This window comes from Mus caroli, unplaced genomic scaffold, assembly GCF_978045245.1.
Source record: "Mus caroli unplaced genomic scaffold, Mus_caroli_1 scaffold_2, whole genome shotgun sequence".
Lineage (NCBI taxonomy): Eukaryota > Metazoa > Chordata > Mammalia > Rodentia > Muridae > Mus > Mus caroli.
The window spans coordinates 160,048,440-160,074,293 of NW_028227257.1; the positions used below are offsets into that span (position 1 = coordinate 160,048,440).

Consider the following 25,854-nt stretch of genomic DNA (forward strand, 5'->3'; position numbering starts at 1 on the left):
GCCAGCCTTTTCTAGAGTGGAGGAACATCCTCATAGGAGTCAGCCTTTTCTTTGACAGGATTTCCCATCATTGTCTGCATTGTTCTTAACTCCTGATCTTCGTGCCTCAGCCTCCTGAGCTTCTGGGAATTACACGTGTGTCTCCTGTGCCTGGCTCCTACCTACTTTATCTATAAAATTCTAGCATGAAGTCCAGAGAAATAAAATGACTCAAAGCTGGGTTGTGGTAGTGGTAGCACACGGCTTTAATCTCAGCACTCAGGAGGCAGTGGTAGGCAAAACTCTTGAGATTTTAGTCAGCCTGATCTACAGAGTAAGTTCCAGGACACCCAGGGCTACACAGAGAAAACTGGTCTCAAAACTCTACACCATACCATACCATACCAAACCAAACCAATCCAAAAAGAATGATTCAGAAAAAGAAGGAAGACATTTCTTATCTGATCCCGCCTTAATGTTCTTATTGCCTGTCACCTTTCTAGTGGCTCGTGGCTGATAGAGGAAGTAGGGACCTATTACCTTTATTACAAACAGTATAGAGGCAGCATCATGTCGAGACCCCAGTTTACTCAAATGGTTCCAGTTATCACATTCTGGACTGTCTCTCCTTTTTATTTTCTGTAAAGTCAGGCTTCAGGACAAGTGGCCTCCAAATCCCTTTTAGCTCTGAGGGTGGACAAGGAGGGCATGACTTCTTTCACAGCAGTACAGTAAGTAATATTAGTTTTGTTTTTTTTTTTTTAATAAAAAAGACCTACCACTTTTGGAAAGCAGGAATTGATGCTTACAGTTAGCTGTTATTTTGAATCACATCATTCATGAAAAATAAGGCCTAGAGTTTTTTTTTTTTTTTTTAAAGATTTATTTATTTATTATATGTAAGTACACTGTAGCTGTCTTCAGACACTCCAGAAGAGGGCGCCAGATCTCGTTACGGATGGTTGTGAGCCACCATGTGGTTGCTGGGATTTGAACTCTGGACCTTTGGAAGAGCAGTCGGGTGCTCTTACCCACTGAGCCATCTCACCAGCCCCAAGGCCTAGAGTTTAAGTAAGGATAAATGTCACCTACTTGACCATCAATTGGAGAGACAATGAATCCTAACACAGCTAAGACGTGGTGTGGGCATCACGAGAGCCTGAGTTACATAGACGAGCCTTGTTTTCAGGCCCAGGGCAATCACACTGATTTCTACAGCTTCCTGGAGGCTGGATCTGTCCCTAAGCCTAGATTCTTCTCTTTGGAGAGGTTCTGCTTGGGGACCAAAAAGAGTTGTCTGAATGTTAAATTGCTTGGGCGACTCCATTTTCCTGGAGCCAGACTCAAGGCTTCTGATTGACTGCACCTCTGGAGAGACAGTCCTGTTTTAATTGGACCTAACTAGTGACAGGCAGCATCTGCTTCTCTGGAGAAGCTGGTTTGTTTAAAGTAGCTCAGACTTTATAGTGGCCATTCCCTGGTATTTTGGACAGGGTAAGTATAGGGAGAACTATCTTCATATATCTGATAGATGGCTAAAATATTTATTAGACATCTGTTGCATGAGCTTAGTGGTCTATTGCATACCTACCAAATATTCTTTACCCATGAGGTTATATTCCTGGGAAATGTAGTAATAATTCAACATATGAGCACCTACTTGGTTTCTCAGATTGGCAAAACACCCTTTCATGATGTCATTTTATAGGTACTGTAATGGTAGAAATATAGCCAGTTTTAGATAAACACCAGTTGGCCTTCTTCTCCTTTCATTATGTGCAGACCATAAATCCCAGAGCATGGGAGGATTATCACGGAGCTCCCAGATGGGCCTGACTTAGGAAAGTGCTCCTGTTTCTGAATTCTTAGCAATTACAGTCTATATCACTGCTTTGGAATTAATTATGTACAAGCATTCTCCCCCACCCCCAACCAATTATGGGAGGGTTGTAATTGAAAAGTTTACTTGTCCTTTCATTGTTTAGGACTTGGAATAAATGGTGGCTGGATTTCCAGCTGGCTCACAGAAGTCTCTTTACCCTGAAGTGTATTATTAATCCTTTTGCTCCACATTGTTTTCACGGAAAAAAAAAATGTGTACTAACTTCCCAGCTGGACTCTGAAACACCATGAAGAGATCTTCCCCCAAGCAGCTCAAGACTCAGAGAGGCACTGGGCTTGGCATGTCTTCCCTGTTCCCTGCTTTGCTAGGAGACTCTGTCACTTTCAAGAAGACAGGAAAACATCTCCCAAGCATCCCCCAAACCAAAACCAAACCAAAATGCCACAGTAGGTGTTCTTGTCAGATGGGTTAAGAGTATAGCACTTGGGGCCAGAGACTTGACACACTTAACCAGAGCACAGCTCAGATGTATGTATTAAGCTCTGAATGTTTTATGGTTGTCTTCAAAGTTTATGGTCTTTGTGTATGAGAACCACATCTAAGCTCCTCTTTGTCAGGGCAAAGCAACCAGTTCACAGCCAAGTGTGTGAGAGAGGAACTCAATAAACACACCCATTGATCCACAATTACAGTTCTGTGGGAGAACAATTCAGACAAGGGCCCAGTTAGTCAGGCACCAGCAAGCATCACAACAGACGGTAATCCAGGTAAACCAATGACACCTGCGGAGGGGCCTTTGCCATCAAGAGCTCTGTCCAGACTGTGCAGGTCCAGGGTGATCTTAAAAGAATGCCCAGAGTCTGTCTTGTCTTTCTGTCCCCAGTCTTCAGGATGCACCATCTTGATGACTTTCCTGAAACAGACCTGCTAGTGGCTTTGTTACTTTATATATTCTGATCTGTATCTTTGAGTGAGCAAATTCCATTCTGCATTTACACTCTCAGGCCCACCCCAGTCTATCTTTTGATTTTATTCTCACCCCTCCCAATCATACCTTTTGGTGTTGTCTACTCTTATACTAAAAAGAAGTCTGCCTGCATCTTCAGGCAGCTGTTTCTATGTTTGTCTTTGTCCCTGCCTCTCTGTTTCTCTGTCAGTCTTCTCTCTCTCTCTCTCTCTCTCTCTCTCTCTCTCTCTCCCCCCCCTCCCCTCTCTCTGTATGTGTGTGGTAGAGGGATTTTCTCAAAGGAGGAACTCTTAGACACTTGTATGGAGTTGTTATTTTCTCCACTCTAAGCAAGAAATGGCAAACGGAGGCTCATTAACTCCATCAATGCATCAATGAACCCACTGCCAACAAGTGCGAAGTAATGTTTGAACCTAGGCAGGTTTTAAAGTCCTCACCATAAGCAAAACCCTGCACCAATGGGAGTTCCAGTGAGCTCTATCATAATGCTCTGTTAGCTGGGCATGGTAGTTTCTGGAAGCCTGAGGCAAGGGGGTCTAGAGTTTGAGGCCAGCCTGGGTATATAAAAAGATATTTTAGAAATGAATACCCCAAACCAAACCAAACAAGCTAACTGCAACACTGCTTTATCTGTGAATGGAAGAACGGATGTGATGATGTCATAACCTGCATTTTATGCTCACCACACAGCTATTTGTCAGGCTTACTGTGTTTCAGAAAAAGCTCTATATTTCCCTGGGAACATAGTGTCTCGATGGAGGTTTCTAATTTAGGGGTGGGGTGTGCACTTGACCATATTCAGAGACAGCTTGGTTGTCATTTTAGTACACACACACACACACACACACACACACACACACACAGGTTTTCTTTGTTCTTCTTCATGAATGGCCAGGGTAAGGGTGTCGATGAATTGGGTGCCATGTGGTTTCTCGTTGTATAGACTTTGCTCTTTGGTGTGACTCTCTACTACTCTGATAAACTTACCTGCTTGGCTGCAGAACAATGTTAAAATGGGATCTCAGCTCTAGTTCACCAAGCATGAAGAACCATATTTTATTTGAAAGATTATGTTATGCATTTGGAGGGACGGCCATTAGTGACTCTGAAATGAGTACCTTGGAATTTTGAGTTTTATTTCTAGAAAAACGCTTTCAATTATATGACCCAAACTACAAATAGAAAACAGCAAAAACATAAATAAATGCCCTCGAATTTCACAGCTCTTCTGGGCTGTTTTATCTGACATGGCCAAGGATAAAGATTCTGTTTAACGAAGTAATTTTGTAACCAAGAGAAGGCAGAAGTGTGTGTCCTAACTGTCTCCTACACTGTCTCCCTCACCAATCTCTTACAGATGATTGAACCCATTTTCCTTTTTTAAAGGCAAAGCCACCAAAATATGCAAGATGATCTTTCTAGAAGCTCAGGTACAAGAATGCCAAACATTCATGGGCTCTTCGGAAGGAGAACACTACCAGCAGCCAAATTACATTGTATACACTGTTCTTTTATTAGAGATTTACTGAAGTCTCTTCAAAAAAGAAAAGACCTGCCAACTCCCTGAGTAGGAGGCACAAGGCTGAGTGTGAGAATGGAGATCAAATGACTCAGTGTTTAGCACTTCCTTCCTGTGTCAACAGAGCTGTTACAGAATCATGTTCCTTCACTTGGTTGCCAATGGTCCTCTCCTAGCATCCCTGTGAAAGAAAGGATCCTCCTCTCTGATTTCTAATGTCCTGCAGATATTTGGGCTATTATAGGGAAGTGCTCTTAGGAACCTTATGGGAGTCCTGCTGGCTCACAGAAGGAAGCACAGCTCCTTGTAGTTCCTGTCCCTGTGTTCTGTCAGCTCACCTTTTAAATGCAAAATCTCACTTAGAGGCTCGCACAGAAAAAGCACTCTCATTTATTTGCTTTTAATATTATGAAACTGCAACAGAAATTGGTTTGGCATTTTATATCCCATACTCATGAAGTTAGACTTTTTAAAAATAACTACCCAGATTAAATATTTTTAAAATAACGTCATGAGCTAAGTAAGACTATAGCATATAATTTTGCACTTTTGTAATTGTTCCTGGTGTTTGTCTTTTACATTTTTTTCCTTTGACATAATATTCAGATGCACTTTTTTTTTTTTAAATAAATTCTACCAGGAATGTTCTCTCCCTTCCCTATTTCTGTGTAATTGTGCTAATATACCAGCTAGGGCAGTTATACTTTAAATGGCATGTGTATATTTAGCAGTATAATTATGCAAATCCTGCCATGTTTATGATTGTGAATGTCCTTTGGGAGCAGTTACTTAGCATCCAGTCCTAAAATGATTTCTGAAGAATTCTGGCTGCAGTGTTCAGAATTCACTTCTCTCTGCTTTGCTGCTATGGGGAAGCGGGTGCACTGCTGTCAATCAGCCATGGTTACTATAGTCACCTACATGCACCCAGTAAATACAGTACTTCCTCCCTCCTCTTCCTTCCTTGTGAGTTGGGATGGACTCCCAAGCTTTGCACAAACTAAGCAAGGGCTCTACTACTGAGTTATTTCCTCATTATAAAGGATGGGATCTTGAGCTTGGGATTACAGGTGTGTGCCAGCATGCCTAAGGAAAGGTACTGAGCTTTCGCTAGACCGAGCCATAGCACTGGCAGCCTTACGGAATCAGAGTAATCCCCCTGCTCCTCAGTTTCTGCATCTACGAAATGGAGTAAAACAAGCTTATATCTAGTGGTTGGTCTGGTAGCTCTATTACATAATATATGGATGATATGTAAAACAGTGCTTGTTCCAAAGAAGCCCCTGTACATGACAGCTGTGTATGTGCTGCCTGTCACTAGAAGCATCACTGTTTGCAAATGTTCATGCCCAGGATGAATCAGTCAGGACAGGAAAGAGGCCTTTCATTGAGCAGAGGCTCAAAATGTAGATGGTGTATGTGCCCATGAGGGCTTGTGGTCTATGCGTATATACATGCACATCTGTAAGGTGGTGTGTGTTTGCATGAATGTATATGGGGTCAGTAAGCCCCCTGGACATCTGTCCTAGGTGGCATAAGAAAGCAGATGAGCAGGCAGTAAGCAGCATTCCTCTATGGCCTCTGATCTAGCTCCTGCCTTGAGTTTCTTTTCTGAATTCCCTCAGTGATGGACTGTTGTCTGGGAGTGTAAGATGAATAAACACTTTCTTCCCCAAGTTGCTTTGGTCCTGGTGTTTATCATAGAAAGAGAAATCTAACTAGGGCAGTACAGACACAAGAATGGGTGTTTTCAGTATGTATGTCTGTGGTGTTTTTGTGTGTCTATGTCTATGTGGTATAGGTGAACAGGTGCCTGTGTTTATACATGTCTTTGTTGTATATGTGTATATGCCTGTAGTATATAAAGGAGTGCATGTATGTGTTTACATACCTTATATGTGTATATGTATGTATGTATGTATGTACGCCTTGTGGAAGGAGTACAGCACTAACCAGCATACAAAAACACAAACATTCCAACTGTAATCTCTGGAGATAAGTTAATCAACAAACAAGGGTTCTTTCTTTGTTATTTCACAGTTGGTGAGGGTGGACCATGAAAGGTAAAGCTATCCGCACCACGATCATCTGTCCTAACTCACTGGTCACAGCGACACGGCTTTAGGTGAGCATTCAGCTTTTTTAGTTAATTTTTCTAATAGATTCTATTTTAGATACAACATAAGTCGAATTTTATAAAAATGTTTTATAACATGTAAAGAAGAAATCTACAGACTTTTTTTTTGAGATTTGAAAAAAAATGAAGTCATTGAGGTTGGCAAATCCTTTTAAATAAGGGAAAGTCCAACAGGGACACTGGCAAAGGGAAGGTGAATGTCCTTTGAGACATAGGTCAGGGACCCCCACAGGGAACACTCCACATATCCTCAGAGGTTGTGGGGTTTGCTGCTGTTTGTTTGCTTGGCCGGATTCTTAATACAGGGTTTCTAAGGATGGCTTTGACCTTGCAGCATTCCTTATACCTCAGGATCTTGAGTGCTGGGATTACAGTGCCCCACCATAGCCATTACCAAATCTCTCTGACAAATGAGGGGAAGTGACTGTGGCTTGGACACTTGTGGTGCTGAGAGGGGAATGTGGTGGTTGGAATGAGAAATGTTCCCATGTACTTGAACACTTGATCCCCAAGTAGGCATCAATGTTTAGGGGATGTTAGGGAACCTTTAGGAGGTAGAAGTGGGAACAGGGTGTGAGAGTTTATAGCCTGGCCCCACTTCCAGTTTTCATATTGCTTCCTGTGTGCTGTTAACATGTGATCTCTCAAGCCTCCTGCTCTGGCCTCGGGCTACCACATTTTCCTCGATATTATGGACATTTAGCTCTTTATACCCACAAGCAAAACTAAGCTCTTTGTTTTATAAGTTGCTTTTGGTCAAGGTATTTTTTTTCACAGCAACAGAAAAATAACTTAGTAGAGAGGATGACTCACTCTGTTGAGAAAATGTACCCAGAGCCCAGCATGGGAACAATGTCATGAGCGGTGGTGAACCCAGCTCTTGCTCCTCTGCTCCCCCAAGGCACCCATGGGGCAGAGGGAGTATGGTGGAAAGGGAGGGAGTGTGGATTCCTATTCTCAGTCTTACATCCCAGGAGTGGATTCTTTTTCCTTCCTTCCTTCCTTCCTTCCTTCCTTCCTTCCTTCCTTCCTTCCTTCCTTCCTTCCTTCCTCCCTCCCTCCCTCCCTCCCTCCCTCCCTCCCTCCCTTCCTTCCTTCCTTCCTTCTTCCTTTTAACTTCCTGCGCTAAATCCTTGACTTCTAGTTCTCATCTTCTGTGTGATACACCATTTCCTATCTTGCACCTCATGGACCATTTCAGGGGCTGCATCTGTCCTCATATCTACGAAGTGATCACCACCAGCCCTAAGCACCATCTTTTTTCTTAGTTGTACATCCTCAGGCCAGTCATCCAGTTGCTGTTTTTCCAACTGTGAGGGCTGGATTTTGTTCTTGCATTAATGACTCCAAATCGTTCATGCTTATTCCTGTTTCATTCTCCCAAAATCTTCATGCTGTGAGATTCCTTATGACTGAACAAATAGGGACAGCTTAGCATGCTAAAATTCTGCTAGAGGCGACAGGACTTTGGATTGATTTGTGTGTGAAGACAGTAAGTTAGGAAGACATTTTACATTCCATTCACAAGTTTGAACTTCTTATAAGGTTATACAACAGAATGAGATGGATCCATTTTTAGTGAGGAATAGCAGCTCTAAGCAGGTTCTGAGAAACTTAATATTTTATCTTTTCTGAACCCACATGAAACATGTAAGTTGTCAATTTCTATGCTAAATTTTATGATTATAATTAATTTTATTCCCTTCAGTGAATTTAGGCTAGGAAACTTTTCTCTATCACAAAAAAATTTTTTTTCGGTTATTACTTTGCAGATTTTGGAGGGCTTTCAAAGTATATTCAGGATATAAAACTTGAAGAGATCTCTCTCTCTCTCTCTCTCTCTCTCTCTCTCTCTCTCTCTCTCCATCCATTCATTTCAGAGTATTTTATTCACTCAAAAACTCTACCTATTCCAACTCCACTCCTGAATGAGTATTAAACCCAACCATCCAATATCATGCAAACTCATTCTTTTCATCTCACAAAACCAGATGAGAAATTGAAACTGCATTGTATTGGCAGGAACACAGATGGCGGTGACCAACAGTTAGGCTAGTATTCATTTTCTATGGCAGGCAATTATGATTCTTCCATCTGCTATCTGCGCGGTTTCCATCGATCACCATTTTCTTCCCAATAGTTCCAAGTTACCTTGATGACAATTCTGTGAGGACCAGAGTCTAGGGACAGGTAGGGCTGGTGGCCTTTGTTATACCTCTGTCTCCTTTCACATGGTCACTGGTGGACCTCATTAACCTGAACCCACTCATCCAGGAACTCTTCCCTGATACTCAGAATTGTGTTTTCTGGCTTGGTATCTAGAAAGCAGCTTTCAGCAACACACCAGGACAAACCATCGTCAGCCACCCCTTTGTCTTACCTGGTTTCTCTGTCTTTGGGGATTGTAGCAGTGCTGTAAGCAAATCCTTGCTTCTCAACTAGAGGAGGCCCCAGGTCTACAAGGCTGGATAATCCTGAAGTGTTCCGTGGCTTTTCGATGTACACCAGGGTGCCGGGTTCTTTTTTAAAGGACTGGCGGCTGGGGGAGGCCCGGTCTGGCTGCAGAGTGTGAGGGGGCCCATGTGCGTTAAGATGCGGGTGCAGATCTATCATTCTTAAGTCACCCACACGGTGTGGAGAGGCTGGGGGCGTTTTGGAGCCCAAGGTAGGCAAATGGCTATCAGGGTATTTCCTTGACTTTTGTCTGTATAATGACTGCTCCATTTGCATTTCTGCTTGCAAGGAAGGGCTACAGTAAGCACTCGCTGACCGGATCGCTGTGCGATGATATGCAATGACATGATCTGGGACATCCAAAGGGTGGCCGCCATGGGATGAGGCTATGCTCATTCGTCCTTCATGATAGAGGTAAGGGTCAGCATAGAAACCCTCATTTCTGAACATAACCAGGTTTTTGCTACTCATGTCTTCATCCGGTTTGACATCTCTTCTTTCCAAAATGGCGCTAGGGCTTGGGGAGATGGATCTGGATACTGGCAGGCTCGAGAGTCTGTCCCTGGGGATGGTGGCATTGCCGGGAATAGCCATTGGACGGCTGCCCCCGTAAGGAATTCTGGATGGAGAGGGAGGTAAAGAATGGGGCACCGGAGTTGATGGTGGGGAGTTTGGAATTACATGAGGTGGGTGAGCCACAGATCCTGGTCGGGGGGCAACAAGCCCATCTCCTCTTGCATAAACAATTTCTCTCTGCATCTGGAAATAAAGCAAGGAATCAGAAAACATACTTAGATATTCATGTTTTTAGGGGTCTCATGTGACAAGGTGAATTGCTTAATAAAGGAGTCTGATTATATATCTCACCCTCTTACCCGACACTCACATCAGGTGAATGGAACCTGAGAGTATGTCCCCTTATTGTCAAAAGGGACTTTACAGGGTATCCAGGGCTATACAGAGAAACCCTGTCTCGAAAAACCAAAAATAAATAAAAAATAAATAAAGGAAGTAAGGAAAGGAAGGAAGGGAGGGAGGGAGGGAGGGAGGGAGGAAGGAAGGAAGGAAGGAAGGAAGGAAGGAAGGAAGGAAGGAAGGAATAAAGAGACAGAAAGAAAGAAAGAAAGAAAGAAAGAAAGAAAGAAAGAAAGAAAGAAAGAAAGAAAGAAAGGAAGAAAGAAAGGAAGAAAGAAAGGAAGGAATAAAGAAAGAAAGAAGCCGGGCGTGGTGGCGCACGCCTTTAATCCCAGCACTCGGGAGGCAGAGGCAGGCGGATTTCTGAGTTCGAGGCCAGCCTGGTCTACAAAGTGAGCTCCAGGACAGCCAGAGCTATAAAGAGAAACCCTGTCTCGAAAAACCAAAAAAAAAAAGAAAGAAAGAAAGAAAGAAAGAAAGAAAAGCTAAGTTTATTCCTGGGAGAAGTGTGGAAGGAGGTTTAGTTCAACAACTTATTTGAGCCTCTGTGAAGATAACACACCAGGTTAGGGGAAGTAATGAGGTGCCAGTGAGATGGCAGGTAAACCATGCCAAGGGAAGGAATCTGAAGCACGGTGGAAGGGCCATTAGAGGTGATGGGACGAAGCTAACAGACACTATAAGCTGGAGCATTGGACCAGGTAGCTTAATTATCTGGGCTTCAGCATTGCATGGATCAGAAAAGGTAAAGATGCCCATAGCTCTTTGATAAATGCATCTTCAAAAAGAAACAATCGGAAGAATCAAGTTAGGGAAGAAAGAGGGGAAATAAATTTGTGCTTTGCAAATAAATTTGTGCTATTGTCTTTTGCAAGGGCAAAGTCAAAAAATATAAATAAATCCAGGATATGATTATTTGATACACTACCATTTTGGTCAAGACCATAGAGAGAAATGGAGACTATGATCCTTCACCCTGACTTCCAAGAGAGGACAAAGGGGTATCAATAGTTAGAGAGTAGCTGTGACAGGAACATGGGAGAGAGGAACCTGAATGTGCACCTGAGAAACTCATGGTGTGGCTGAAAGGGAAGAGTAGGTTGAATATGAAAGCGTCCATGCCTTGAAGAAAAGGAACTGATCCATCATCACATAAATTTGTTTAGTGAGCAACCTTTATCAAGTCCCTTTGAAGAAGCAAGCGTTAGGATACAGCTCTAAACAAGCTTTCGAATTCCTACTATTGAGAAGGTGAGTGCTTTCCCACATCTCCTCGAAGGGAAAGCAGGGCTAGAGCCAACTAGTCTTCCACAGGTCCTTATCCTGTCCCTAGCATCCAACAGGATGTAGATTCCTCAACAGGATCAGGACCTTCTATATATTATAATGGATTTTACATAGAAAATAACCTATTAAAAATGCAAAGTAGGCAGAAATAGGCAACCACCAAGAGCAACTTGTTGTGGGTGTTTTGTGAGCAGTCACTGAATTGGCCTCTTTATTCCCTAAGGATCTGAGTGGTTCTGGAGACTCCAGAGGGAGCAGGTTCCTGACTTACAATCACAGTTTGCCTCACTACCCTCTCTACTCTTTAACACATACATGGAGTTCATGATCCTTTAGGCTAGTCTGCTAGGATACCCTGCTCTCTCTTCTCCAATTCTTACTATGGTATATTCAAACTTCCCACAATGTTCTTACTCTTGTGTTTCATACCTAGTCCTGGATTCTGGGTGCCCTAACGTTCCTGCCCATATGACCACTCTCTGCTCACCTGAGACATGTGTGACTCAGGTGTGCAGGGCAATAGACCAGAAGCGCCTGCCCCATTGGAGGTCACTGTCAGGGTAGTATATCTGATTAGTTCTCCAGAATGGGGAACAACCATGGGACAGAAGGTGTGCAGAAACCATCACAAATCCTTAGAAATGCCTCTCCCATTATCTTCCAGAGTTGAGGACTCAGTAAAAACAAAGGCATGCTCAGTGTGTGTTTTTATAGGTCGTGAAATCTGAGGGGGTTTGACTAAGCTGGCAGTGAGTATCTGGCCAAATGCCACCAAACAATCATAACATACGATAACCAGCTAACAGGAGTCTCAAGATAAACTCTTCCTATCACGTTGACTCAAACAGGCCACTATGTGCTGAACATCACACATTGTCCAGGACAAATGAACAAACAGAAAATTCTGTTGCCATTATTGTTGGGAATTACAAAGGTTAACAAGATGTAAACTGTTTAGAAGCCACTAAGGACCAGCAACTCCTTTAATCAGGATCTCAGCTCTGTTTTCCTTTCTTTCTTATCAAGCTCTAGGAAACATCTAGCTTTGGGGGATCCCAGCCCAGTCGGACACAGTAGAAGTATCCATCTTTCTGTTAAGAGAGTAAAAAGAGGATAAGATTCTAATCAGCAGAGAACTGTTAAATAAATTCATATTATGAAAGGAAAATGTAAATTAACTTAATTTAATGAAAACATAGACATATATCTTTTAAAACAGCAGAGGTATTCAAGCAAGAATTTAAAAACCATGTTTTGTGATATAAAAAGGCATAGTTAAGAGTTATATTTTACAAGTATCTTTTAAAATGAAATACCCAAAAAACTGATTAGAAAACAAAAATCATTAAAGTTTCTGGTGGCATGTGTGGATATATTCTGAAAGAATAAATCCATTAATAGTTCTGGCCTCGAACACAGGGCCCCCAGTGGAGAAGCTAGAGAAAGTACCCAAGGGGTCTGCAACCCTATAGGTAGAACAACAATATGAACTAACCAGTACCCCCAGAGCTCATATCTCTAGCTGCATATGTAGCAGAAGATGGCCCAGTCAGCCATCACTGGGAAGAGAGGCCCCTTGGTATTGCAAACTTTATATGCCCCAGTACAGGGGAATGCCAGGGCCAAGAAGTGGGAGTGGGTGGGTAGGGGAGCAGGGCGGAGGGAGGGTATAGGGAACATTCAGGATAGCATTTGAAATGTATATAAAGAAAATATCTAATAAAAAAAAAAAAAAAAAAAAAAAAAGAATAGTTCTGGCCGGCTGTGGTGGCACATGCCTTTAATCCTAGCACTTGGGAGGCAGAGGCAGGTGGAATTCTTAGTTCGAGGCCAGCCTGGTCTATAAAGAGAGTTCCAGGACAGCCAAGGCTATACAGAGAAACCCTGTCTCAAAAAACAAACAAACGACAACAACAAAAAAAGGAATAGTTCTGATAAATTATGCTGTGCATTCATATGAAGAATGTGGATGTTAGTAAAAATACTGAAGAGTCAACATCTGTCTTGGTCCAGGTGCTCATCGGTACAGCGCCTCCATGAGTGAGGATGGATGAATGGATCCTAGCTATAGCCATGAGCATCACATACCTGCTGACCATGCTGGTTATCATCCCTGCCTTTTCCATTTCAAAATAATCTTGCCATAGTCCAATGGGGCCTCTGAATGAACCACTGAGTTAGCCACTGAACATTAAATCATGACAGAACAGTTAATCTGAAGTTGGATGGTACATCAATACCAGTGATGTAGAAATCAGAAGTCTCTGGCAAAATGCTCATGTTGCTTTGCCAGGCTATGTCTAATTTCCCAAGACTGGGCTTTAAAAAGTTCCCTGATCATGTCACCCTCTGCTCTAAATAGAGCCCCAAGAGAGAATGACAAGATAATCCCATTAAGCCCTGGGGAAACATGGATTTCAGATCTACAAGAACAAACCCTTAATATGAGATAACTCCAGTTTATGCAGTAAATGCTCTAGTTTAGCTAAAGGTACCTCACTCAGGATACAGGAGAAGGCTTGGGAAATGAGGAGGGAGCCTCATGTTAATGTGTAAAAACTAGTCTTTAATGACCTCACAAGATGCTTGTTTGACTGGCTGCAGGGCCACTAAGCAATAATACTTTGTAATTTAGAACAGCCTTTGCTGCTCAAGCTAGTGCCCGTCTTATGACTGTAATGGCCTTGTTTCAGGCGTCTACAGTTTTATTTGGTTGCGATTTTTAGTCATCTTGCTGACAAAGACCTGATGTTAAATATGTATGAGCTGTCCTTATACTAATACCCATGGTCAGGCCTAGGGGAAAATTAAACTAACATTCTATGGTAAGATAAGCAAGACACAGTGCACACAGGACAACAGTTGACCATTTGAGCCTCTGAATTTTCCACCCATCTCTGAGGCTTCTCCTGTATCTCCTTCCACTTGCTAAGTTAAAAGTAGCTATGCACATCATTGCTGCCTTCCCTTCTGAAAATTTAACATTGCTATCTTTATGTAAACATCAGCTCTTTGTCTTACAAAAATAAAAAGAGGACCTACACACGCAGTAAGATCTTTGACTCCCTAATCAGAATTTCCTTCAAGTATTTTTATTTTTCGGCATAGGCTCAGGCACAAAAATGTTCAACCACCCTGCAATGTATAAGCCAGGCTATTCTCCCTTGTTTGCTTGCTTTGCCTTTGTCTTTTCCTTTTCCCACTCTTATCCAAATCCCTATTGTGTCTTGACTGTTTGAGTCGTTCTGGTGCAGGTAAACAGGGAGGTGTTTTATACAGGCTCATCACCAAGGTGGCCCTGAATAGTAGCAAGTTGCCGTTCTTCCTCAACGCCCAGTTCAATAAACTGCCCCGTTCTTCCATCAAACCAGAAAACGCTGAAGGTCTGTACAAATTACATTTGAATTAGGCAGCAATACCTAGGACAGCCATATTTTATTTCCCCCAGAATTCTAAGGCAAGGCAAGTGTTATTCAGATGGAAATTTCTTGAAAGTAAGATAAGATCTGTAAGTAAGATAAAACTGAAAACCTAGCGTGGAAAAAAAAAAGTTCATTTAACATCTTTTGTGGAAACTTAATCAAGTTACTTTCTGAAGCACTTACAACACATACGGACATGCTTTGTGGGGAGGGAATAGCATGCTCAGTTTACTCTATTTCAAGCCCCACCCTTCCAACTCTAGAATCTGTACGTGGCCTCCTCCATCAGACCACAAAATGAAGAAACCCGAGAAAACAGAAAAGCGGAGAAAACAGAAAAGCGAAGAAAACAGAAAAGCTTCCTGAGAGGCCGTTTCCAACCTCAAAGAATTAAAGCCACTTACTTTTTGTTTGAGGAAATCACCTGTGCAATTGCGGCTGTGATCAAGCCCATTGGCTCTGCCTGGGGCTATGGCACTCCTTTGTTTGAGAGCCTCATCTGAATCCTCAGGCCCTCACATGATCAAAGCTGACAACTTCCCTTCTCCTCAGAGTCCAAATCACAAGGGTGCTCAGATAGTAAAATGATCCCCAATGAAAACCAGTTTGTTTTGACCCGGTCTTCGGAGCGAAGCTGCCACAGGCATGGATAAAAAAGTTGCTCTCTCAATGATAAGCCAATTTCTCCTCCCCTTGGAAATTAGTCACTGAATAACCTCAGCCCACATCCAACCACAGGCTACTGCGTGGGTGACTCAATCCTCCAACAATTGCTTACAGGGCAAGAGAGTAAGGAAAACGCTCAATTGCTGAGAGCCATGGGTAAATGGATTAACAACAAACACTACATTAGCAAATAGATTCTGCTTCAAGCGTAGAGGATCCTTAAACCAGACGAACAGCCAGCCACCGGGGAGTGGAAACCAACAGAAAACCCAGTGTCCCAATTACCCCTAGTCCAACTCTTGGAGAAGCTTCCTGTTAGAGAGAGAAAGAGAGAGAGAGAGAGAGAGAGAGAGAGAGAGAGAGAGAGAGAGAGAGAGAGAGAGAGAGAGAGAGAGAGAGAGAAAACTTCATCTTCTGCTAGAATTTTGAAGTCTGGTTTATTGGCGAGTAAAGGCAACTCTGTTTTCTCTTCCCCATGCTTGTGATACCTGAGGGGGAGAACGGGGGAGGGAAAAGAGCTAGTTTACTAATTAACCAGCCAGTTCTGTAACCAGGCTGAGCGCTCTGTCCTCTTCAGCGCAGGTGGCAGCAACTATCATTCTGGAAAGCCAAGCTGAAACGAGGAGAGAAAGGCAAGACAAGCTGCAGCCGCAGCGACTGCAAGAGGAGGTTTGAGAAATGCAAGCAGCTCCTGGCTGCCCCACCCACCCTAGGCACAAGGAAGAGAGAGCCCAGGGTTCTCCAGGGGTCTCCCCTGTGCAAGGGACCGAACAGCCTGACAGGACAAGAGGGTTTGTATCTACCAGAAGTGGCTTGCTGGAGGACAGGTGTCAACACCTGGCTAACAAAAGGTGAGCTAAGTAAAAGCCAAGGCTTCCCTTGGCTCACAGAGGCTCTCTGTGCCTCCAGGGACAATACAACAGCCATCTGGGAATCCTGCAACAGGAACCTCAGTCACTGGCTGGCCTTAAACCACACCCCAATACCACACTCATGGCTGCCCGGACACTTAAAGAAAAACACACTACAACGAAACAAAACATTTTCAGACTCTCAGAGGTTCTTCTTGCCGACCAAAAGAATTCTGTGACGTCTGTGAAGTCCAAAGGCTGTTTGCATTGCAGGCTCACCCAAAAAACTGTTTACCACCCCGATTTCTTGTGGTTATTAAGGGAGGGGGAAAGTGGTCTCCCCAACACCACGGCCTTCCCAAGATGTCCCATTAGAAACTAGATTTTGATGATGTGGCTGTAACAGATGCCATCTAAGAGGCTTGGAAAGAGGAGGAGGGATTTGAAAACCCTTGTTTTGATTTTTTAATCTAATCAGCACAGATTTGTTATCTTTCAGCAGGCTAAGGAAGCACACGCTTGGCTCCCAGGCATCTGGCATACATTTGGTAGGTTTTGTGGGGTCACAGGAGGGCTTTCCAGGAAGGGGAATTTAGAGGCTGGCCTTCGTTGTCTGTGAGAGCCACATCCAGCCCTACTATACCTCTAATGCTATTGTTTAATGGCATAGGCCACAGCACTGCTCTTTGAGAGACTTCTACAATGTCTTCCTTGTTCTAAGGGGCTGTCCTCGGAGTAACAGGGGCCATGCTATTCTCACTCCCAAAAGAGAAGTGACACCCCCCCCCCTTCTGCCCCCGTGCTCTTTGGTTGAGTGAAGCATGACATAATTAACATATTATTTCATGACAGCCACCTTAGAGGTGGTGGCTTCTGGTGACTCTGCCAACCATGTGAGTCAGTGATAGGCAGTCTGGCCTCCCTCTCTGGTCTCCTCCCTCTGTCACTTCAGAAACATCTCCTTTCACTTCCAAAGTGCTCCAGAGCCCTCTCTTCTGCACAGCACATTTGAGACTTCTTCATTACTGGGGCAGTAATTCAGTGTCAGGAGTTTGACAGGCAGCCCAATCCTGTGGTGAATCAGGATGAGTTGAATGCCCTCTAGTAAGCAGGAAGTTGATTGGAGAGGGGAGAGGAATTTGCTATCCAAGGCTCTAAAGAAGTGGCTAATGAACCATCCATTTCTGGAACAAAGTGCTTGCTGCACATAGGCCCACTGAGTGAGTAACCCTCTTCAGAGGACGGCTTAACTTCTTCCTACTAGTCCAAGTACAATCAACTGGTGGCATCTGTAGGCTGTTCCCAGTCCTGTTGACCTTGGGACAAACAGCTTTTGTCAGATTCCTATTCACATCCCCTCTGCTTTTGATGGAAGGCTAGTGAGGTGGGAGTAACTTATTTCTTTTGGGTTAGCATTAAGAAAAGCCTTGCCAGTAAATATCCAGTATTACCTCAGTAGGAAATAATGTTTATTCTTTGGGAAGGCCAATGGTATTGTAAAATTTATTCCTAATTCCTCTTTCTCATTCATTATCAATTTAAGGTACATGTATGCAAAAAGAAACTCGTGCCTACAGACATAAAAGGAAATGATCATTATGCTGGAAAAATTTCAAATTTGTCTTGCTTACACTGTTAAAATGGCAAGGATGGTCATTTGTAAGGTCTTATTAATCTATTAATGTTTCATTTGCTCATAAATGGACTGTCTCCCAGACATGAGACAGGCTGTTGCCAAAATTATTGGATTCTCAGTAAAAAGATGATCCAGTCAGCGGTTAGTTTGTGGCTATATTTAACATGGGTGTTATTCCCAGAAATAGTTTGACATAAAGAACTCTAGTTGAAGTGTACACTACCAGATGTAGGAGACCAGCCCTGTGCCCAGGAGTGATTAAAGATGCTTGGGCTGGGGCAGAATAAAAAACATAATATTAAGTACATCATCTAACTTCCAAGTCATAATCAGGGACAGGGCAGAGCTGAAGGGCCGATAAAAGAAAAACTCCCCTCTTTCATGGACACTTGATCTACTGGGCTGTTCCCTGTGTTATCATGAGCCAAGGACAACTCCTTCTGTATTGTCAATAGGCACAGTTAGTAAAATCATATCTTCTTACCAGCATTTGCAACAGATGGAACAAACAACTCCTCACATCAGTGAGTCCACCCATGCTTCTGCATGGACAAAGTTCTTTTGTTCTTGAACCCCTTTTAGAGCGTCTAGATTCATTGCTAGTATGTACTCAGCTCAGTGGCTTCCACTATTTCCTTTGAATATCAGCTATTGGAATGCCTATTTAATTATTAACATACACCTTAAATGTATAAGATATTGCATTATTAACTTATAATGCTTTTATTGTAAAAAGAATTTTAAATGTGCTCTTGAGCAGGTATATATGATAATCAGTTAGCAGCTTTGCACTATACAAAGTGCTTTCAGTTATGATTGTATTTTATGGGCCCCAGAACTTGGTGAGACACAGAGGGCAGGTACTACTGTCCTGCATGGCTAGGGAATGACATGTGAGAAGCTAAGAAATTTGTCCAATATCATGTAGCAAGTATATAACTTGTAGCATGTAGTAACCATGTAGTAACTAGTAGTACCTTAGTGACACACTCATCTGGAGGGGGTAAGCTCCAACACCCTAACTAGATGCCTAAGCCTGCAGATAGTATAGAACCTTATATATACTACACATGCCCCATAGTGATCAATAACAGTCACACCTTTGGGATAATTATAACCATCAACCGTAATAAAAGCTACTTAGAATTTATGAATTGCTTATTTTTTGAATTTCTATTGATTAGTTTTAGATAAACCTAGATTGATCTTAGGAGGGCTGAAATCATGGGAAGGGAAACTAGACACAAATATTATATATGGATATACATATATATGTATATACAGAGACAACAAATTATTATTTTTTTAGCAACTCTTTTATTTTATTCTAAATATTTTTTGGTTTTATGCAACTTTATTCTCATATGATTTAGAAAAATATTCATATTCATAGGTTATGAATATATAGAGCTATTATATGTATACATGTTATCTGTCATAGAACTATTACATGTATACATATTATCTATCATAGAACTATTTCATGTATACATATCTATCACAGAGCTATTGCATGTATACATATTATCTATCATAAAGCTGTTACATACAACAGATTATTTATGCACTAAAATATCTGGGATGTTTCTGATTAAACTCTCTGAGCGTCATGACTCTAGTTTCGCTAACGGTGCTTCTTGGAGGAGCATAACGCTCAGAGTTAAACCACTGCATCTCTCAGAAATTCACTATGTCAGAGGAACAGATCCCTTCTCTGGACTTTATGCTATGATCGCAGGAATTTAGATGCCATAGCAAATAGCGTTAGGATGATTGCAACAGCGTGAGAACTAAGACATGCGCATGTTTCAGCTTGATGACATGGCAAGTCTAAACTTACCAGATGAGTTCATAATGATTTATATAGAATTGTAATCACTACAACTATAGATTATAGAGACAGAGTTTTTAGGGCCCATTAGGGAAAAATTATGGTAGTTATATGGATGAATGACAGAACTTGGAAACCAAATGGACACTTAGCAGCCCCACGCCCCATCCTTGAGGGATGTGTGCTGGTTCCATTACTGTTTAGCTGAACAAACATTACACATGGTGAGCTCCATCACAGAGCCCATTTTAAACAGTCTGCCATGGGTGATAGAAGGTGCTTTGCTGTGCAATCATTTTTATCTATAACTGACCACTGGCTAATGTGTCAGGAGAGGAAAGGGTTGTATAAGAGACAAGCCCCTGGAGAGAACAATGAAAGACAATAATTGATAAGTCTCCAAATCTAAACTCCCAGCCAATAAATGTGAATCAACAGGAGAGTTTCATACCAAAACATCCCTCATAGCAATTACTTCTGGTTTAAAAGGGTCTCCTCTGTTCTTAAAAGTAGCTTCCAGTGTCAGACACTTCTGTGGACATCCATGGTAGAGGATGCTTATAGAATGGCAATGGATGCTGTGTTACAATGGGAAAAGTGATACTTTCTCAGTTTTTTCAAAGACATTTCCAACTTTGTGTTTGTAATGAATATGCCCTTGAAACCCCATCTTGCTCCTTGGCTTTAGCTGGAGGCCGAGACAGAACATACAAAAGCACCCGAGAAGTATTTGGATCAGATTATTATTTCTGAATGGCCTCTAAGTATGTCTCTTAAAACCCAGTGGAGACAGTCAGGCAAGATGTCTCAGCAGGTAGAAACACTTGTCCCGTAAGCCTCATAACCTGAGTTCAATCCCTAGAATTCGTAATCGAAGAAGTGAAACAACTTACAGAAGTTATCCTCAGGTCTCCACCCGTAGGCCCCATCATGCACATGCCTGTGTATGCAGGTGCACATGTGCTTGTGTGCACCCCTATAACGATAATAATAAATAAATTTTAAAAAATCATTGTAGAATGATGGAGGGCAACCAACCATCATCACTTTTTTTTTTTAAAGATTTATTTGTTTATTATTATATGTAAGTACACTGTAGCTGTCTTCAGACATTCCATAAGAAGGCACCAGATCTCGTTGCGGATGGTTGTGAGCCACCATGTGGTTGCTGGGATTTGAACTCTGGACCTTCGGAAGAGCAGTCGGGTGCTCTTACCCACTGAGCCATCTCACCAGCCCACTTCTTTTTATTTTTTTTTTAATGGTTTTTCTTTTTTTTTTTTTTTTTAAAGATTTATTTATTTATTATATGTAAGTACACTGTAGCTGTCTTCAGACACTCCAGAAGAGGGCGCCAGATACGGATGGTTGTGAGCCACCATGTGGTTGCTGGGATTTGAACTCTGGACCTCTGGAAGAGCAGTCGGGTGCTCTTACCCACTGAGCCATCTCATCAGCCCTTTAATGGTTTTTCGAGACAGGGTTTCTCTGTATAGCCCTGGCTGTCCTGGAACTCACTTTGTAGACCAGGCTGGCCTCGAACTCCAAAATCCGCCTGCCTCTGCCTCCCAAGTGCTGGGATTAAAGGCGTGCACTACCACGCCCGGCCCATCATCACTTTTGAATGAATCACTGAATCTGCATTCTAGTCCAGGAATTAACATGAGCTTCTTAATCTTTAAATAAGATTTCCTGTAATGTCCTCTCCAAAAATATGATTCTATAAATTCGTGGAGTACTTATTGAGTAGCTACAATCTGTGGTAAATCCAGGGTTATAACTGATGATGGAGAAGGAATTTATTAAGACATAATCCTCACCATGCATAGTAGTGGCACAAGCCTTTGATCCCAGTACTTAGGAGGTCCAGGCAGACAGATCTCTGTAAGTTCAAGGACAGCCTGGTCTATATAATGAGTTCCAGAACAGCCAGAGCCACATAGTGAGACCCTGTCTAAAACAAAACAACAAAACAGGACATACTCCTCACCTTTGAGGAGGGCATAATTTAGAAGAGAAAATTAAATACGCATATATATATATATATATATATATATATATATATATATATATTCAAATTAGGATGCAGGAAGAACCTCTTAAATGAGTACCATAGAAAAATCCTCTCAGAACCCTCAGAATCCTCAGACTGTGAGTCTTTTGATATTAAGCTTTGGGGAGCAATCACAATCACCTATGATTTCTCTATTAGTAAATATATTCATAGGAAAAGAAAGTAATATTTTTAGAGATTTCTTTTTTTTTAATGAGTCAAAATTTCTTTCTTTCTTGCACTTGAAGTATTCCTCGATGACATCCTTGGCCTGAGATTCTTTGCCATAGACCTTAACCACTAAGCAACTGCAGCCAACCACCTTCCGTGGTTTCCCCTCTCGATCGATTTTACAGAGGCCTACCCATTCCCCTAGTTTCTTGTTCTCATCAACCTTTATCAGGTTGATTTGGTGCTCAGCACAAAGTGCCTCCACCAGCTTGACATACATGGGCTTATCACAGTTGGATGCGAGCACACAGAGATGGGCTTGGCGCCTAAAATGCAAAACTCAAAGGTGAAACCACAGCTTCAAGTGTTTCCGTCTTCACTGTGCTAGTAAACCTAACCACACAGGACATGTTAGAGTGTACCAAACTGCAGATTAGCCATTCAATTTCCCTGTACAAACCTTGGCCCTTGGATACCAATACCACACATTATTTCTTGAGGAAACCATGACCACTTTCAGGACATTTCGTACTTGAAAGCTGATCCAAAGCAGTACTGTGCAGCAAGCACTGTAAATATTCACAACAGCATCTGTGATGCCCACCTGGACTCAAGTATCCAAAATCACCTGACTTTACCTCAAGCAGTAGAATACACGTGCATAAGCCTAATAAACCATGCATGTTCTCAAGTCTCCCGGATATAGCTAGATTTCCCAGACACCGCAATATTGCCGTTTAAGTATTTGCAAACTAAATAAAGATGTCCCCCTTTTCCATCTTCTAGCAAAACTACCGGACTATCTATCCCCATTTGACCATAGCCTTTCCAGACTTATCCTGTTAAATTCCTAATTATTCCTATCCATGTTCCAGATGAACAAACTGACCCAGAACTTCAAGTGTCTCTTCCAAAGGCAAATGCCAGGTTATCAGATCCCGGAACAATCTTGGAGTTCAGCATCCAGAAATCAGGGTGTGGTTCTCACCTTAGAAGGCTCTGAGGTTGAGTATTATTTTGGTGCAAAATCAAGTCCAGAGATATCTGAACAAAGTCATCTCTGCTGCCTGTTCCAAGAGCCAGAAGAGAAGGGCAAAGCAAACCAGACCATACCCACATCATCTAAAAATGCTTGGGAAAGTCTTGGAAACACTGACTCCAGGACATCCGTGAACCTCACGAAAGTGCTCCATTTCAAAGCAATACCTTTGTGTTTTCAGTTCAAATATCAAGTTAGCCAGCCAGTGAACATGGCTCAGAAATCTGAGCTCGTCAGCAAAACCTCTGCCTTGCCTTATTTGGATAAATAACAGCCTCAAAGACAACCAATTTGGGAGTCATGCATGCCCTGAGGCTAAGCTTGGCAGCATCTCTGCCCAAGTCTTGCCTGGCCCTGCTCTGCCTTGCCCTGCTTCAGCAGATGGAGGAGATGAACCAGCTATCACCATCTTTTCTCAACCAGGCTTGCCCTGATAGGAAATATCCCCACCACTGTGCATTAGCTCTGCTTCTTGGTGTTCCAAGAGTGTGCAGCCAGAAGTATGGGCATCCCGCTCCCAGGTGAAGCTTTGCATCTCACAACCAAGGAAGTTACAAGGAACCAAATGGGAAGTTAGCAGCTCAGCAACTACCTGGAGAGACGTCAGGCTCCATGTGACAAAATGGCCACATTGGGGAAAGAGGGAGATTTTGTCTAGGTGTCCTTGCCAAATTCTGTTCCCTAAAAAGAAAGAATCTGGGCCCATTTGTAGTAAGGCATATGAAGCAACAAATGCTTAGTGATCTAAGGAGCACTTTTCAAAGTCCCTAATTAGAACCAAGAGCATCTCATTCACTTCAAAGATGAACAAACGCCAGGATGAACCAAAATAACATTCATTCTCCCACTGCTCAAACCAACATTCAGTCTCTGCCTCTTTTCAATGAGTGTGTGTGTGTGTGTGTGTTTGCCTGTGCATGCACACACACACACACACACACACGCATGCACATATTTTTTTCACTTTAATTTCTTCCCTTTTCTCAAAATCAACATTGGTTAATTTCTCCCAGAAAGGATAGGAACACATGGGTCAACAAATAGAGGGAGTTTTTCAAAATCAGGATATTGAGACATTAGCTCTATGTTGTTGATTTCCTCTCTAGTTTATTACCATATGTGATTAGTTCCCTACCATGCCCTTTTCAATTTTTTTAAGAGTTTAATCAACTTAAGCAATTGTTGCCCCTCCCCATCATGGTGCTCAAGGAAGGAGGCAGAGTGTGGTAGGAAAGCCCTGAGTTCTAGATAAATTGGCTTGGTTTCTCCTAGGAATTTCTTCTCCATATTTTTCCAAACTTGACCATGGCCTTGACAGCAAGTTTTCCCAAGTCTCTAATTGTGTTGCTAAGTTTTTCCAGAAATGCCTCCTGTGCTTATTCTCCTGGGGCCATGACTAGTAAATGAACTAAATCACTGCTACATTATCTGGGGTATAGAAATGCATGAAAAACTATTTTTAATATCACCAACATATTCATGGGTTCATCACTGAATTGTGAGGCAAGACAAAGTGAATAAAATTGAAATATCCACTTGAATATATTTATAGGAGGATGAAGAAAATGGTATATTCTATTGGCAAAACAGAAGAATTTATGAATGAATGGCAATTTTGAATGCAAGCAATTATAGCTTTCTGTAGCACAGTGGTTGTCAACCTGTGAGTCATGATCCCTCGGGGGTTGCTTATCAGGTATTTATATTATTATTCACAACAGTAGCAAAATTATTCTTATAAAGTGTCAATGAAATAATTTTGTTGTTAGAGGCCACCACATCATAAGGGTTGCAGCATTAGGAAGGTTGAGAACCACCACTATCCTAAAGACTTCATCTCTGAGGAGAAAAGTTCAAGTAATATGCCATGGACTTACACTTAAGAAAATATAAGAAAATACTCTTGCTTAGGTCAGTGAGATGGCTTATCAGGTAAAGGTGCTGACAGCCAGGCCTGACAACCTGAGTTCAAGTGGGAGATCCATGTGGTAGAAGAAAAGAACCAACACTGACTGTATGAATATTTAAAATATAAAGATAGATTTGGCAGGAAATGGTGGCAGCAGTTTGCGATCCCAGCTACTTAGGCAGCTGAGGCAGAAGATTTAAAGTTCAAGGTCTCCCTGTGCTACAAAGTGAGTTAAAGGACAGCCTGGCAACTTTGTCTCAAAATAAAATGTGAAGCAGGCTGGGAGCATAGCTAAGTGGAAAAGTGATCATGTGGCATGTATAAGACCCTGGGTTCAGTCCACAGCACTGTGAAAAACAAATTTTTCATGAGGTCAATTTTTATATTATAAAGACATATATATATATATATATATATATATATATATATGCTTACATATATATATATATATATATCTTCATAATATAAAAAATATATATCTATATATAGATATATATAACATCTTTTAATAAAAATTGTGACTCACAATTGTACATTTGACTCATTTTTATGCCCTAGCCACAAGGTGATTGAGAATAGAAACTTGCTAAGATTTTTCTAAAAGTCTTCAGATTATTGTTATGAATAATAAAAATACAGAAACATTTTAAAACAACATATTTCAGTCCTAAGATGGCTACATTAACATAATTATAGCTTTGGTTGCCAATAACACCACGTTTCTCGTTTTTATGAGAATACAGAGGTTCTCTTAGATCACAAGCTAATAGGCTCCTTGGTCTAAATATACACAGTGAAGTCTTCAGCAGATTTCTGAAGCCATGAGGTCTGACCGAGTAGATATCTGGTTGAGCAAATTACTCTGCAGTGGGACAGATCCTTTTTCCTTCTCGTTTTGTGGTTAAACAGCTGCTAGGAAATATATTTTTAGATCTGCTTTTAAAGGAAAGCAAAAAAAAAAAAAAAAATGTTATCTACTTTGTAGAGATGTGTCTAGAATGTTCCTTCACCCTCAACTACATGGTGCCAACCATCTCCAGAATGTTGTAATTAATGCCTGTCCTTGGAAGTAAGTGCAAGACACAGGTCTGTATGCTCATCTTAAACGCAGGCATCCAGCTCTGATCACATGGGGTGGTGTTTCAAGAGAAACACACATTAATGTCCAGACATGC

The 25,854-nt window shown here is 41.9% G+C and overlaps 1 protein-coding gene across 19 annotated transcripts in view; it reads right to left on the minus strand.

Moving 5' to 3' along the window:
• Kiaa1217 (KIAA1217 ortholog) overlaps window positions 1-25,854 on the minus strand; it is a 470,681-nt gene that overhangs the window by 57,028 nt on the left and 387,799 nt on the right. For 18 of the 19 annotated variants that reach the window (XM_029470015.2, XM_029470001.2, XM_029470022.2 and 15 more), the window contains one exon: window positions 8,826-9,658. In XM_029470015.2, the coding sequence (XP_029325875.1) occupies window positions 8,826-9,658 (833 nt within the window). Of the gene's footprint in view, window positions 1-8,825; window positions 9,659-14,927; window positions 15,196-25,854 lie in introns of those variants that run through there. The other variant, XM_029470036.2, reaches the window with a different exon arrangement.